This window comes from Anomaloglossus baeobatrachus, chromosome 1 (genome assembly GCF_048569485.1).
Source record: "Anomaloglossus baeobatrachus isolate aAnoBae1 chromosome 1, aAnoBae1.hap1, whole genome shotgun sequence".
Classification (NCBI taxonomy): domain Eukaryota; kingdom Metazoa; phylum Chordata; class Amphibia; order Anura; family Aromobatidae; genus Anomaloglossus; species Anomaloglossus baeobatrachus.
In genome coordinates, this window is record NC_134353.1 from 877694597 (window position 1) to 877712181 (window position 17585).

A 17585-nucleotide genomic window follows, 5' to 3' on the forward strand; every position below is an offset into this window, starting at 1 on the left:
TTCAGGTTCCAAAGGAACCCTAGATTTCAATCTTACACCTCTGTACAGTGATAAAGACTTATCACAGAGCCAGGATTGCATCCACAGAGAAGCTGCTGGCCGGAGGAGTGAGCTTAAGGCTACAGTGGGTACACAACAGCTAATTCTAGCTAATGCTACTTTCCTAAATGAAGCTTTCAGAGGCAATTGGCTCAACGTGGAGCAAAACACTCCAAAGGAACCCTGGCATAGACCTTTGAACCTCAATAGAGGGACAGTTTCATAGCCTTAAGGTTGAAAGACACAAATTCAGCCTAAAAGTTAATGTGTTGATCCAGAGGAAGGCAAAAACCCCATGAGGCAAAAGACAATTGCCCCATATTAGGGGAAACATTCCTTTCCGACTCCACATACGGCAATCAGACTAGTTCCCTGGATCAAGGTCCCATAATAGAATCTACTACCAATAACCTACAAATAGTCATGAAAGGTGCACAAGCCTCCATGACCGTAAGATGATGGGGTGGAGAGATCCATCATCTCATTGCTCACACTGTAAAAATGTCCTTTACACAAAAGGAATTAGGAGCTTAATACTAGAGCGGCTGAATTATCCCTAATGGAAATGAGCTACTAAAGCTTTTTTCCAAAATGTTAGAATCTGTCTAAGGCCATCAGCTCAAAAAGGCTTCCTCAGACAGACTTCACACAAGCCATTTCATTCTGTAGGTTCTATGGGAACCCTGACCGTCACCATTACACCCCTTAATAGGGATAAAGCCTTACCACAGGCCCAGGGTTGCATCTACAGAGTAGCTGCTGGCCGGAGGAGCGAGCTTGAGGCTAGTGAGGCCAAAACAACCCTAACTGAAATAAACCCCAACTATCAATACTAACACAAATGTGTGCAAATTAACAAACAACTTATAACATTAATTATAATTAGTTTCTTCTTTCGTGGTCTCTTGGACACAACCCTGACCAGAACTCGACATCTCCATATACGATACACTTTATGAGGCTGCCGAATTTAGGTCAGGGGGACCAGCACCAGAAAAGTGTTGTAAAACTTTCTGAAATCCTGAAAAACGTCCCGCACACCTTACATGTGATTACTTTTCACCTTTTTACACCGGCTCTTTCATCTTTTTAAAAAGTGAGCAGAGCTTAGTATAACATAGGGAGCAAAAGTGGGGTAAAATATCCCTGACAGATCTTACTCCAGGGGGCGCATCATGAAGGTCGGCGCAGAAAAGCCCCAGCCTTGATAAATTGCCAAGCAAAGGTTTACATGACATTAGCGGATAACGAGCAGTGATACGGTCACCAGGTTCTCACGATGCTCACGGTCCTGCGTTGTGGGGCGTTCCTATCCTGGTTACTATCCAAAAAGGCAGTAAAGGCGCAGGGCTCCACGGTGTATAATCCAGGGACTCCATCCAGGGGCTCCACGGTGTATAATCTAGGGGCTCCACGGTGTATAATCTAGGGGCTCCACGGTGTATAATCCAAGGGCTCCATGGTTTCTTTTCCAAGGGCTCCACGGTTTCTTTTCCAAGGGCTCCTCTTTCTTCTTTCTTGCTTGCGTAGCTCGGTTCATCGTCCTGTTGCTTTATGAAGCAGAATGGCTGTTAGGCTCTCAGGAGCGGATTTTTAGACCCTTTGATCACTGTGACATCACAAAGGGATGACATAGGCAAGTGAGTGTCGCCCCTTTATGTAGTCATCGGTGTGGTCGGCTATAATTTGCATATTCCATGATTTCATAAACCTATGATGTCACCACAGTGAGAACAGACATGAACGTTCCATTCTGATCCCGGCCGTCATCATCATCTGAAAACAGCGGCGCACAGATGTCTCAGTTTTCACGTTTAGTTAAAAAGCAGAGGACTTAGTTCTATAAAAGGCAAATGTGCGATCGATGGCCGCCCCCAATTCACAGCTCTGGAGCCGCAGATCGGCCACCGAGGATTCTGGGCAAACTGAGTGACAGATATTAAACTAAATAAAAATTCAGAACTTTTGGAAATCCAAGAGAGCCCTGGAGATGTGATGGCGAAAACTATGTATAATAAATATATAAGAGACCCCAATAAACCTTATTATAGGGATTGCAGGTGACAGGGTGCAGGGGCTCACAACAACCTTCCATTTGATGATTTTGGTTCTGCTCCACTTACTGCTGTACATCACTCTTCAGCCCATCCTGCAGTACATCACTCCTCAGCCCGTCCTGCAGTACATCACTCCTCAGCCCATCCTGCAGTACATCACTCCTCAGCCCATCCTGCAGTACATCACTCCTCAGCCCCATCCTGCAGAACATCACTTCTCAGCCCATCCTGCAGTACATCACTCCTCAGTCCATCCTGCAGAACATCACTTCTCAGCCCATTCTGCAGAACATCACTCCTCAGCCCCATCCTGCAGAACATCACTCCTCAGCCCATCCTGCAGTACATCACTCCTCAGCCCACCCTGCAGAACATCAGTCCTCAGCCCCATCCTGCAGTACATCACTTCTGCCCTGCTACCCCTACAACTGGCGAAGGGTACCCTTTTGATCTGGTCCCTGCCATAGGGCACCCCTCTGCTACTGCGCGTGGCATCAAGCCCCCTATGCTGGGGCACCTGACAATGGTCCACTCTCCTTTTTGCTGCAGCACCTGGTAATGTGTCCTTGGCCCCTCTGCTCTGGCGCCTGGTCGTGTGCCTCTTGTCTCTCTACTGTGGTACTTGGTCGTGTGCCTCTTGTCTCTCTGCTTCGGCGCCTGATCGTGTGCCTCTTGTCTCTCTGCTGCGGCACCTGATCGTGTACATTTTGTCTCTCTGCTGCGGCGCCTGGTTGACAAAAAAAATAATAAATATATATGTGTGTGTGTATGTATATACAGTATATATACATTTTTATATATATATATATATATATATATATATATATATATATATATATATATATATATATATATACACAGTACAGACCAAAAGTTTGGACACACCTTCTCATTCAATGAGTTTTCTTTATTTTCATGACTGAAAATTGTAGATTTACATTGAAGGCATCAAAACTATGAATGAAAACACGTGGAATGAAATACTTAAAAAAGTGTGAAACAACAGAAAATATCTGCTTTGCACACTCTTGGCATTCTCTTGATGAGCTTCAAGAGGTAGTCACCGGACATGGTTTTACAACAGTCTTGAAGGAGTTCCAGAGATGCTTAGCACTTGTTGGCCCTTTTGCCTTCACTCTGCGGTTCAGCTCACCCCAAACCATCTCGATTGGGTTCAGGTCTGGTGACTGTGGAGGCCAGGTCATCTGGCGTAGCACCTCATCACTCTCCTTCTTAGTCAAATAGCCCTTACACAGTCTGGAGGTGTTTTGGGGGTCATTGTCCTGTTGAAAAATAAATGATGGTCCAACTAAACGCAAACCGGATGGAATAGCACGCCGCTGCAAGATGCTGTGGTAGCCATGCTGGTTCCGTTTGCCTTCAATATTGAATAAATCCCCAACAGTGTCACCAGAAAAGCACCCCCTCACCATCACACCTCCTCCTCCATGCTTCATGGTGGGAACCAGCCATGTAGAGTCCATCCGTTCACCTTTTCTACAAAGACACGGTGGTTGGATCAAATTTGGACTCATCAGGACAAAGCACAGATTTCCACTGGTCTAATGTCCATTCCTTGCGTTCTTAAGCCCAAACAAGTCTCTTTTGCTTGTTGCATGTCCTTAGCAGTGGTTTCCTAGCAGCTATTTTATCATGAAGACCTGCTGCACAAAGTCTACTCTTAATAGTTGCTTTAGAGATGAGAAGCTGTGTCCAAACTTTTGGTCTGTACTGTGTGTGTATATATGTATATATATATATATATGATATTTATACAAACAAATAGGAGAAAAATCACACATTGAGCGCTGTTAATGGAAAATAAGAGAACTGGTGTTGGTCATCTCATAATAGTAAGGGAAAATAAACACTACCAAAAAATGAAGTGTCTCCAATAACGCACATGTAAGTATAAATAGTATAACTACAAAGTTATACTATTTATACTTACAGTTACTTATATAAGAAACAGTTAACTTTGCTCATGATAAGACTAGTGATGTCAGTGGGGACACAAGAAGAGGGGGGAAGGGGAGCACTGAGCAATTACCACTGTTTGATGTGGGATTTTCTCCCATTTATTGATTGCCTTATTTAATAAGATGTCAATAAAATTATAATTTTATTATACTGGTCCTGTTTTTTGTTTTTCCTGAACATTACTGATAGTCCTTACACTTGGGATCTTTTAGGGAAATCTCTTTTGGTTTTTCAGATATACGGATCTTTTAGTGAAATCTCTTTTGATTTTTCAGATATACACAAGGGACCGTTACATGATCTATATTGTCCATATAGAAATTTATTTTTGTAGGTTTTATACTATCTGCCAATATTAATACTGAGCGATCATCTCCTCTGTGTTTCATCCATCTTTAGATCACCTAGAGAAAGTATGGATGGGATCTTTGGGTCACCTTTATATTTGCTTTGCTGTTTGGGATCTTTTCTGGCTAATGACTGAGTGGTATTTTTTGCCAGTACATTTGCCCTTTAGTAAGATGGCGTTTGCACTAAAGAGTGCAAGCTTAAATATGCAGGGAGGGTGGGACATTATATATGTGTTTTTTATCTATCGTTGACTGTATGTAAAACAGCATGTTAAAAACACATCCGTGTGATGTCCGTGTACGGAAGTGAGCTGACTGCAATTATACTGTGATTTGATTTTGCGATCTGATCACAGCTGCGGAGGACAGGGAGGGAGTGATCTCTCCAGCTACTCCATTGTCAGCCTGTGCGTATATCGCACTGCATTTGGATGTCATCAGAGTGCAGTCCAATGTTTCACTCGCACCCATAGACTAGTTCGGGAAAAAACTCGCAGATCTGAGCTGCAGCATTGTCTTAAATGGAGCCGAGTGCGATGTGAGATTTTCTCGCATTGCACTCGTGCGAGTCATACGCCAGTGTGAGCATACCCTATGTACCCTAAGACGCCTTCTCTGGGTTTCCAGTTTACTTTGCCCAAATCACCTAAAAAATGAGGTTTAATAGGAGGCAATTAAAGGTATGTGAGTAACATAAGTGCAGAGGAATAATCCTGGAGATGGCAGGTGTGTAATAAAACATGGTGCTTCATTCATTAAACGGTTATTCCCATCTTCATAAATGGATATTTTACTGGTTAGAGCTTGTAAAAACAAGCACTTTTGCAATTTACTGCTTGTTAATATTTGCAGCCGTTCTTGACATATTAACACTTTTCTGTTGTTTACAGCTCGTTGCCTAGGTGACCGACCACCGCTGCTTTCTTGCTTTTAAGCATTGCTCCAAAGCCGGCCAGGCTCCAGCAATACTCGGCAGCAGTAAATTGCAAAAGTGATCATCAATCTGACAGTAAGGACAGTGCGGCACACTGGTGCCCAAGCTAATGTCAATGGAGGTTGGAGATGGACAGAGCTATCTTATTTGTCTCTGATGTGGAGGAGCAGTGACCCCGACCGAAATTCCTCTAGTTTATAGACCGGTGCAGACACAGGGAACATAAACAAGATGGAGCAGGTTTTTCTCCACTCCCCACAGATGGCCACTCCTGGAGGCCCGCACTCACCCAACAATAGACCACACCCTGAAGGAGGCCTCCTCGGATCGCTCCATGATGACTTGATGAACGCTCTGTAGGAAGATCGATCTTCTGCAAGCCTAGATAGGTGCACCAGGGTCTAGATCAGGGGTCTCAAACTCGGCTGCGTGTATGGGCTGCACAGAGGAAAAAAATAATTTGCGGGGCCGCATTCTTTGCAGGACAAAGTGACATTTTTATTGGTACCATATATAATATATTTTATTGTTTTTTACACTCCTTGGGATCAATGATTTTGAACATTTTCACTTGTTCATTATAGCAAACGTGCACATTATTTGTTTAAATATAATCATTTTTTTTTTTTTACATTTTATTCCTTTCTTGTAACTAATAGTCTTACAATTAGCACTATATAGAAACTTTGACCAACATCTTTTAGTAATGTTCCCCATATTGTTGTAACGTGCCCATCCTTGTCCCCTTGTAGTATTGTGCCCCATCCCACAGTAATGTGCCCATCCTTGTCCCCTTGTAGTATTGTGCCCCATCCTAGTCCCCATCCCACAGTAATGTGCTCATCCTTGTCCCCATCCTAAAGCAATGTTCCCCATCCTTGTCCCCATTTTGTAGTAATGTGTTCATCCTTGTTCCCCATCTTATAGTAATGTTTTCCATCCTTGTCCCCTTGTAGTAATGTCCCTATCCTACAGTAATGTGCCCACCTTGTCCCCGTCCTGTAGTAATGTCCCCATCCTATAATACTGTGCCCATCCTAGTCCCTATCCTATAGTCATGTCCCCAGCCTTGTCCCCATTCTATAGTAATGTCCCCATATTATAGTAATAATGTCCCCATCCAATAGTATTGTGCCCACCTTGCCCCTAATCCTATAGTAATGTGCCCGTCCTAGTCCCTATCCTATAGTAATGTGCCCATACTATAGTAATAATGTCCCCATCCAATAGTATTGTGCCCATCCTTGTAATGTCCCAATCCTATAGTAATGTCCCCAGCCTTATCCCCATCTCATAGTAATGTGCGCACTTTGTCCCCATCCTGTAGTAATGGGTCAGCAGCTCCCCTCACCTTCCACAGACGCCGGAGTGAAGCTGAGGGGAGTGGTCTGTGGCCCCAGATCCACAGTGATTGGAGAGATCGGTCACAAGGCCGGTCTCCCCAATCAGAGCTGGGGGCGTGTGAAACACAGGTCACCCAGCTCCAGCCAATGATCAGGGCTACAGCTGCACTGATCTTGGCTGGATTTCAATGTTTCAGCGATTTTTAATGGCTGAAACATTAGTGGCTGTGATTGGCTGAGCGGCGTTCGTCAGCTAATCACAGCCTCCGTAGGTCCGGGAAGGAGACACCACCCCTCCTGAGGTCCCCTCCTCCCCGAATCTAAGGTATTGGCAGTGATCGTAGCCACAGGGGCTGCGATTTCGCCATGACGTACTGGGTACGTCATGGGTCCTTAAGTACCAGGGAGTCATAACGTACCCAGTACGTCATAGGTCGCTAAGGGGTTAACGTCCAACACACACACACACACACACACACACACACACCATTCTTCTCACCTGTCCCGCGCTCCCTCCGCTGCCTCATCTCTGCTTCGTGTGGCCCCCAGGCCCGTGCCCCCGGTCACTATCGCGGTAGGTGCAGTGTCACTGTCAGTGATTTATGTGAGATGATTGTATTGCCGGCGCGAGAGCTCAGCGCCAGCAACACATTCATCTGACATAAAGTGCACACAGTGGCTGCGGCCCCTGCACCTGCCGCTATAGTGAACAGGGGCACGAGCCTGGGGGCCGCACGAACTACCCTGAGGGGCCGCGTGTTTGAGATCCCTGGTATAAAGGGTCCCACATAACCCTTCATATATTAGAATGCACCTTCCATAGTCCTCCATATATTATACTGCACCACAGTCCTCCATGTTTTATAACGCACCCCCATAGTCCTCCATGTATAAGGTAGCCTCCATAGTCCTCCATATATTATAATGTAGCCCCCATAGTCCTGTATGTATTATAATGCAGTCCCATAAATCTTCATTTTATGCAGCCCCATACTACTCTATGTATAATGCACCCCTTGTCCATGTATAAGGTGTCCTTCATGTTTATTATGCAGTCCCATAGACCTCCATGTATCATGCAGCCAGCCCCCCCAGGGCCTCCATGTATCATGCAGCCAGCCCCCCCAGGGCCTCCATGTATCATGCAGCCAGCCCCCCCCAGGGCCTCCATGTGTCATTCAGCCAGCCCCCCCAGGGCCTCCATGTGTCATGCAGCCAGCCTCCCCAGGTGTCATGCAGCGAGCCCCCCCAGGGCCTCTATGTGTCATGCAGCCAGCCCCACCAGGGCCTCCATGTGTCATGCAGTCATGCCCTCTCAGGGCCTCCATGTGTTACGCCGCCAGCCCCCCCAGGGCCTCCATGTGTCATGCAGCCAGCCCCCCCAGGGCCTCCATGTGTCATGCAGCCAGCTCCCCCAGGGCCTCCATGTGTCATGCAGTCAGGCCCCCCAGGGCCTCCATTTATCATGCAGCCAGCACCCCCCCCCCGGCCTCTACAGGTCATGCAGCCAGCAAAATAAAAAAACAAGTACCTCTCTTTTCCTTCCAACCCCTGTGACCACGGTAGTTACGTCCCTGCCCCCGTATGTCACACACCCTGCTCCCTACACAGCCTTTACCCCCCATATAACACACACTACACCGCCATATGTCACACACCCTGCTCCCCACACAGCCTGCACCCCCCATGTCACACACACTATACCCCCATATATCACACACCCTGCTCCCCACACAGTCTGCACCCCCCATATCACACACACTACACCCCCATATGTCACACACCCTGCTCCCCACACAGCCTGCACCCCCCATGTCACACACACTACACCCCCATATGTCACACACCCTGCTCCCCACACAGTCTGCACCCCCCATATCACACACACTACACCCCCATATGTCACACACCCTGTTCCCCACACAGCCTGCACCCCCCATATCACACACACTACACCCCCATATGTCACACACCCTGCTCCCCACACAGCCTGCACCCCCCATATCACACACACTACACCCCCATATGTCACACACCCTGCTCCCCAAACAGCCTTCACCCCCCATATTACACACACTACACCCCCATATGTCACACACCCTGCTCCCCACACAGTCTCCACCCCCCCATATCACACACACTACATCCCCATATGTCACACAGCCTGCACCCCCCATATCACACACACTACACCCCCATATGTCACACATCCTGATTCCCACACAGCCTGCACCCACCATATCACACACACACACACACACACACACACACACTACACCTACGTATGTCATACACCTTGCTCCCCACACAGCCTGCACCCCCCATATCACACACACTACACCCCCATATGTCACACACCCTGCTCCCCACACAGCCTGCACCCCCCATATCACACACACTACACCCCCATATGTCACACACCCTGCTCCCCACACAGCCTGCACCCCCCATATCACACACACTACACCCCCATATGTCACACACCCTGCTCCCCACACAGTCTGCACCCCCCATATCACACACACTATACCCCCATATGTCACACACCCTGCTCCCCACACAGCCTGCACCCACCATATCACACACACACACACACACACACACACACACTACACCTACGTATGTCACACACCTTGCTCCCCACACAGTCTGCACCCCCCATATCACACACACTACACCCCCATATGTCACACACCCTGCTCCCCACACAGCCTGCACCCCCCATATCACACACACTACACCCCCATATGTCACACACCCTGATTCCCACACAGCCTGCACCCACCATATCACACACACTACACCCCCATATGTCACACACCCTGCCCAACATATCTCACCCTGCCTGTACTCCAACTTATCCCTCTCAAACACTCTGCACCCCTTCATATCCTTCTGTCACAGTCTGCACCCCTCATATGCCACTCACCCTGCACCCTTCATCATGTCACCTCTTTTCTCATTACCAGTCATGTGTCTCTCAATCTCCGTCAGGAATCACTATCTTCTGCTTTCTGCCCGGCAAACCTGTGTCTGCTCCCACACAGTCACATGGCCATGACATCATCGCAGGTCCTGACAGGATGGATTCCGTCTTCAGTGCAGAAGGCAGGAGCACTTCTGCTCTGCCGCAGCTCGGAAATGTCTGGTGATCCTCTCCAGGTCAGGGGCCCCTCTACTGACACCGGGCCCCCTGACTCACAGGTCGGCCCCCTGGCGGTCGCGTGGTCTCCCCCTACACGGCGCATCTCCTCTGTTACAGAGAGGAGCCGGCTCTGCACAGCGGCTGCCGGGCCCCTATAACCCTGCGGGCCCAGTTGCAGTGGCAACCTCTGCGACCGCGGTCGTTACGCCCCTGGATACAATGTATTCTTAAACTAGAAACCTCCGAAATATTGAGAAACCCTGTGTTTTAAATGCAGAAGGTCGTGGGTTCAATCCCCCAAAAAAACATAAGGTTTGATTTGACTAAGGGTTCATTTGTACAGATATCAGCTGGATCAGAGTCAAATCCTCTCACCAGGTCGGCAGTATTAACCACTATGGGGGCCAGAATAAGCCTTACGTTACATTAACGAGTTAATCCCTTCTCCAAGATCCTATCCCAATATGTAGCAGGTCTAATAATAATAATAATAATAATATTATTAGAAAATGTCATGATTCCGGCTATCAGTGTTTCCTGGAGCATGGCTGGGGGGAGGGCCCCCCCTGTGCCTCGTTCTCGGGATCACAATGCCTTTATCTTCAGGGCACTTCCGTTCATGCGGTGGTTATAATTCTGCTCTGCAGTGCGCCGCTGGTCCCTGTAAATTCTGATCCTGCCTCCCATCCTGATTACATTCGTTCTCCTTGTCTCTCGTCTTGACTGTGTTCGCTCCCCCGTCTCCTGTCCTGCCTGTGTACGTTCTCCTTGCCTCTCGTCCTGACTTTCCATCCCCTCTGCTTTCCGTCCTGACTGCCTCCATTCCTCTCTGATTCCCATCCTCCCTCCTCTGTGGTTCTATCCTCTGGTATTCCCTGCTATTACCTGCTCTCCCGACTCCCGATTTTGGTTTTTCCATAAACTCTGGTTTCCGGGCTCCCCCGGTCTTTGACGTTCCCTCTCGGCTCCTGACTCTGTTCTCCCTGGACTCTATCTTCATCTAACCCCTGGTACCTTGTCGACCTCCTGGTTCTGTCTCTGGCTCGTATGACCATCTACTTCTTCCACTGGGGACACTTGTGCCCTCTAGTGAAGGATTGCTGTCGGCATTCTCCTGGTGCCCTGGTTCCTCCTGCTGGTTTGTTAAGTCTAGTGCCATCTAGCTGGGAATCCCTACCTAGCATTCTCCTGTTATTCCAGCCCCCCCTGCTGGTTCATTACAGCAAATACCTCCAATTAGAAATAAAGAAAAGAGAGCCAGCATGATCTGAGAGTGGCATGCATCATATAAAAAGTGCAAATACAGGATTTGTTCCAACTGTAATATAATACAAAATGAGATTTTTAGCAAATAATTGACCAATTCTTTGAGCCGCCCCTGCCACATCACGGCAAATCTCGATAGGGGGGTCCTAATCTATATTATGTATTTCTTGTGCCATGCGGCATCCTAGATAAATAGTTTTAAAGCAGAACCATATTACAGCACACATACCTGTAACCTGAGTACCGCTTCTATGTCTCAAAAGGAGGCAGCTGCGGATTAACGTCAGCCCAGGTCCCAACGTGCGCAGCAGACGCTACACACACCGGGACTATATCAGAACTGACCTTCACAGTGCCAGACCAGCAACTATAAATCAAGGCTGTGCATGTTGGGACCTGGGCTGGCTTTTATCTGCAGTTGCCTCTTTTTGCAACATGGAAGCAGTTATATACAGGTTACAGGTATGTGTGCTGCAATGTAGTTCTGCTTTTAATTTTTTATCTAGGAGGCAGCATGGCACATGAAACACATAATATAGAGTAGGATCCCCTATCAAGATTTGCCGTGAAGTGGCAGGGGTGGCTCAAAGAACTGATCAATTATTTGCTAAAAATCTCATTTTGTGTTATAGTACAGTTGGAATAAATCCGTTAATATGCACTATTTATATGATGCATGCCACTCTCAGATCGTGCTGGCTCCCTTTTCTCCAATTAGAAATGTAGTATAGTTCTTCTTATTCACTATGTCACTTACCTCATGTTCAGGGCATATCCATGGTTACGTCCACAAGCAACTAAAGGCCCTGTCACACACAGAGATAAATCTGTGGCAGATCTGTGGTTGCAGTGAAATTGTGGACAATCAGTGCCAGGTTTGTGGCTGTGTACAAATGGAACAATATGTCCATGATTTCACTGGAACCACAGATCTGCCAAAGATTTATTTCTGTGTGTGACGGGGCCTTAACTGTCACTATATGCATGGGTGTAACCATGGATACCTAAGGTCCTGCAATGCCCTTAACATGAGGTAAGAGACATGGCTATATCAGGAGAACTATACTACATTTTTAATTGGAGGTATTTGCTAATATTATTATTATTACACCTACTATATATTGGGATAAGATATTTGAGATGGGAATACCTCTTTAAGGAACGAACTTCAGAGAAAACAGCCATGATAAAAATGACCAAATCTTAATATGATTTGTTATTCTTTCTTATTTCAGGACACAGCTGGACAGGAGCGATACCGCACCATTACCACAGCTTATTATCGAGGTGCAATGGGTTTTATCTTAATGTATGACATCACAAATGAGGAGTCTTTCAATGCAGTCCAGGACTGGTAAGTGCTCGCTTCACGCAGCATCTGTGCGGATTGAGCGCACGTCTTGTGGGACTTGTTTTTATTTGTGCAGAATTGCATCCCCGCTGCTCAGTCTCCGAGTGACAAGCGATAAAACACCGCGCCTGTCATGTGCCTCTCGTCATATCACCACAGTGCGATGGCGGCACATTACTGTCATTCTGCCTCGTCTAGCTATAGATATAATGTGCCTGTTTCGGCTGTAATATTGCTATTCTAGGGGCGGAATTTAAGATTTATGGGAAAACATAATCATTGACTCTACTGTGCAGCGTACAATTGAAATAGTCAACTATTTGTCTTAAAAGTATCCACATTTTACACCATAAAGTAGACATAAAATCTTCCATAACCTTGTAAATCTATTACTGCCTGTGTTATTGGCTAGAGCTGCATTTACAATTCTGCCTGCTTCAGAGCTGAAATTGTGAGCTAAAATCTATTTTTATTAAAGACCTGATAGTTTGCATGCTATGGAGTGTTGTCTTCAGACCACAAACCCTACAATAGTATGATGCATAAAAGAACTGGTTCGACGCAATGAAAAAGCTCGGAGAACTCAAAAAAGCTCAAAACAATGAGCATATTCATTTTTATGTAAGAATGGTTTGCTGTTCATATTTTCAGGCTTTTCAGCTGCTTTTAAAAGCTTTAGGCTTTCAAAGGCACCAGGCATTTAAAAGAAATATGTCCATTCTTCTGGTAAATTCTGCTAGGACAATACTCAACACTTGCACGACAAGTCAATGGGAAGGCTACAAACAAGCCCGGAACACTGCTGTGTGCATTTTTTAGTGTTTCTAATGCAATTTTTCATTTTTTTCATCATTTTCTTCATTGATTAATCGAGTTTGAAAAAATGTCAAGAAAAAAAAACACACAAAAAATACCACTGGGAAAAAAAAAACACTCAGGAAACTACCAAAAGTCACTAACAAAAGGTGCATCAGGTTTAGGCTATGTGCGCACGTTACGTTTTTTCCTGCGTTTTGGTTGCGTTCTAAACTGCAGTGTGTCAATGACAAAATGCATGCGTTTTGCTTCCGCAGCAAAGTCTATGAGAAGTCAGAATTTCCATCCGCACGTTGCTTTCTATAGGCAGCATTTTGTTTGACAAATATTTGTCAAAATCGTTGCCTAAAAAAGAGCATGTCCCTTCTTCATTGTGTTTTGTAAACATTTTCCACCCATTGAGATGAATTTGCTGTGTCAAAACGCAACCAAAATGTTTAGCTGTGCGCTTGCACTGCATTTTGGTTGCATTTTGGATCCGTTCTTGCCAACAAAAACGCAGGTCTTTCGGTCTCTGTCTCTCTCTCTCTGTCGGTCTTGGTCTCTCTCTCTCTCTGTCGGTCTCGCTCTCTCTCTCTGTCGGTCTCGGTCTCTCTCCCCTCCCCCCCTCACTTCCTCTCTCCTTCATACTCACCGATCACCGGCGCGGCTGTCACACTGCTCCTGCGGCCTCTCCTGCTTCTGAAAGTGTCGGCAGCTCATTGGGTTCATCGCTTATTCACTGCTTCCCCCGCCAACCTGTGCCTATGATTGGTTGCAGTCAGACACGCCGCCACGCTGAGTGACCGCTGTCTCACTGCCACCAATCACAGCTGCCGTTGGGCGGATCTATATCGTGCAGTACAATAATTAAGTAAATAATTTAAAAAAAAAAAACGGTGTGCGGACCCCCCCCAATTTTGATACCCAGCCAAGATAAAGCCACACAGCTGAGGGCTGGTATTCTCAGACTGGGGAGACCCACGTTATTGGGATTCCCCCAGCCTAAAAATAGCCACCAGCCTCCCGGAATTGCCGCATCCATTAGATGTGACAGTCCTGAGACTTATCCGGCTCATCCCGTATGCCTTGGTGCGGTGGCCCATAGCTGCCACTAAGTCCTAGCTTAGTGATGGCAGTAGTCAATGAGACACCCCCCATCACTAAATTGTAATTGAAAGTACTGTACATAAATACAAACACCGAAAAATCCTTTATTTAAAATAAAAAACAAAAAACACACCCTCTTTCACCACTTTATTAACCCCAACACAACCCTCCAGGTTCGACGTGATCCACACGAGGTCCCACGACGCTTCCAGCACTGCTACATATGATACTCACAGCAAGCGGCCAGAGAGCATGACTGCTCTCTGTGAGCTCCACACAGCAACTGAAGTGAGTCGTGCTATCAGCTACCCGCGGCCACAGCTGGAGTCCTTCACCAATGATCGCAAATCAGTCCGTGACACAGAGACAGAGCCACGTGATGACAATGAACTCGGGTGTACCCTTGACCTCACAGCTGTGGGCCCTGCACTACTGCCGGTGTCGCGGCACTTACGTCAGTGGTTCACCAGAGTTCATTCTCATTGCTCGGCTTTGTCTCTGTCTACTGTCAGCAGCCAGTCATGCTCTATGGTCCTGCTGTGACAGAACAGGGATGTAGTAGAGCTTAATAGCCGTGGGACCGCACTGTCAAAAATGCATGCAAAACGCATGCAAAACGAATGCGTTTTGGATGCATTTTTTTATCAAACGCATTGCTTACACTTGTCAAAGTCTGCCAGAGGGTGCATTTTTTTGTCAAATCAAGAACGCAGCGTGTGGATATACCCTTTTACAACTCCAGAGATAAGGTGTGATTCTCATGAAAAACGGTAATTTTTGACCTTGGAAAAAGAAGTTGTATGAACCCGAACAGCACCTGTCAGGACGATTTATAGGTCCTAGTACAACATTAACAAAATATATGATTGGTTGTAATCCAGTATGTCATGACTTAAGTGGGCTTTACACGCAGCGATATCGCTAGCGAGCATACCCGCCCCCGTCGTTTGTGCGTCACGGGCAAATCGCTGCCCGTGGCGCACAATATCGCTAGGAGCTGTCACACACACTTACCTGCCTAACGACGTCGCTGTGGCCGGCGAACCGCCTCCTTTCTAAGGGGGACGTTCGTGTGCCGTCACTGTCTGGCTATGTGACAGATTCCTGTGGTGATGATATGAAAGGTTCCTGTGTTTGACTATATGATAGGTTCCTGTGTCTGGCTATATGACTGGTTCCTGTGGCTATATGACAGTTCCCTGTGGCTAGCTATATGACAGGTCCCCGTTTCTGGCTATATGACCGGTTCCTGTGGCTATATGACAGGTTCCCGTGTTTGGCTATTTGACAGGATCTCATGTCTAATGCAGACATTTCAGCACCAAATTTGCACTTCCTGGCAGAAAACTGCACCGAAACGGCGTCAAAATAGTTTTTGTACATTTTTTTGACAAGAGATGGAGATTTGGTTCTGAAATTTTTACACCATAAAAAGTGAGGTCACGCAGTTCAATAAGGTCAGGTTACCTGCAGTTACAGGTTGAGGATAGTGGGAACCTCCAGCTGTGACAGCAAATAACCTGAGCAACATCACTGCTCATCACATGGCTCAGTCTCTGCCTGGAGCTGACAGCGGGCGGTCATGTTTTATGCCTGAGTGCTGTGCTTTCAGTAATGTAGCACAGCTGGAATCACCATGGGATCTTGTATAGATTATGTAGGACCTGGGTGTTTTGGGGGTTAATTATAGGGTGAAAGAGGGTGTTTTTTGTATCTTATTTCAAAGAAAGGATTTTTTCGATGTATGTGTTCATTTCTTTACACTTACAGTATTAGTAATGGGGGATCTTTTAGACCCTCCCCATTACTAATCTAAGGCTTAGTGACAGCTGTGAGCTGTCATTAACCCGTTATTACTCCGATTGCCACCGCACCAGGGCAATCAGGATGACCAGGTAAAGTTCCGGGATTGTCGCATCTAATGAACGTGACAATCCTGGGCGGCTGCATGCTGCTATTATTAGGCTGGGGGGGGGCTCAATAAGCATGGGTTTCCCCAGCCTGAGAATACCAGCTGTCGGCTTTATCATGACTGGGTATCAAAATTGGGGGGAGAACCACATGCCGTTTTTTTTAAAAATTATCTATTTAAATCATTAAAAAAAGATGCATGTGGTCCCTCTTATTTTGATACACAGCCAAGATAAGCACACAGCTGGGGGCTGCAGCCTGTAGCCGTATGCTTTATCTGTGCTGGGTATCATAATATGGGGGGACCCTATGCCAATCTTTTATTTATTTTTACACCAGTAGAGACACACACAGTGCGGATTGGCTGCAGTCATACACATGTTGTCACACAGAGTGGGGGCGCTTCTGACTGCAACCAATCAGAGGTGTGCGAACTGTCGGTGGGTGGGGGAAGCAGTGCATAGGTATGAGGTTAATGAGTGGCCCCAGAAGTAGCTTTACAGCCATGCGGGAGACTCAGAAAGTACAATGCGCGTGCTCTAATCCCCCTATTCCTAGTTCTACCACCATTTTAAAGCGCCAAATTCTGGTCCCCATAGACTTATATGGCAGCTGGCGTCTGGCCAGATATCCATGATCAATTCCAGGCTGGAACCGTTTTTGTTTTTTTTTTTAAACTCGGTTGGACCTACCGATCCCAGTTATCTGCGAATCCGCCCATCACTGTTCATTACTTCTTTTTAGTTTAAGGCTATGTGCCCACGCTAGAATGTCCCTGCGGATTTTTTTGCCTGAAAATCTGCGACTTTCGCGGCAAATCCGCACCCGCGGATTTGCCGCGGATTTACCGCGGATTTGCCGCGGATTTTGATGCGGATTTTTTTTTTCCCCATTCAAAGCCAAAAATCCGCACCAAATCTGCACCAAACAATTGACATGCTGCAGATTTTTCCGGATCAAAATCCGCGGCAAATCCGCCGCGGAAAAATCCGCAGCATGGGCACAGCATTTCCAAAATGCCATTGAAATGGCTTGGACGTGCTGCTGCTGCAGATTTTCGGCAAATCCGCGGTAAATCCGCGGCAAAATCCGCGGTAAATCCTGTAGCGTGGGCACATAGCCTTAGAGTTCCTACCGTATTATATCATAACTGTATACTACAGTACAATTGGAAATGGGCAGCATAATGGGGGTCACAAGCAGGTAAAAATAGATAGATAAAATAAATAAATAAAAATGCCACTGTGAATCCAAATCGCTGTTACTACGAGGGGCTGCTGATAAGTCTTTGGTTTTGTGATCTT

General features: G+C 46.6%; 1 protein-coding gene across 2 annotated transcripts in view; it reads left to right on the forward strand.

Annotated features, from left to right (window-relative positions):
- RAB3C (RAB3C, member RAS oncogene family) overlaps positions 1–17585 on the forward strand; it is a 258650-nt gene that overhangs the window by 201628 nt on the left and 39437 nt on the right. For both annotated transcript variants that reach the window (XM_075326422.1, XM_075326414.1), the window contains exon 3: positions 12350–12468. In XM_075326422.1, coding sequence (XP_075182537.1) covers positions 12350–12468 — 119 coding nt within the window. The remainder of the gene's footprint in view (positions 1–12349; positions 12469–17585) is intronic.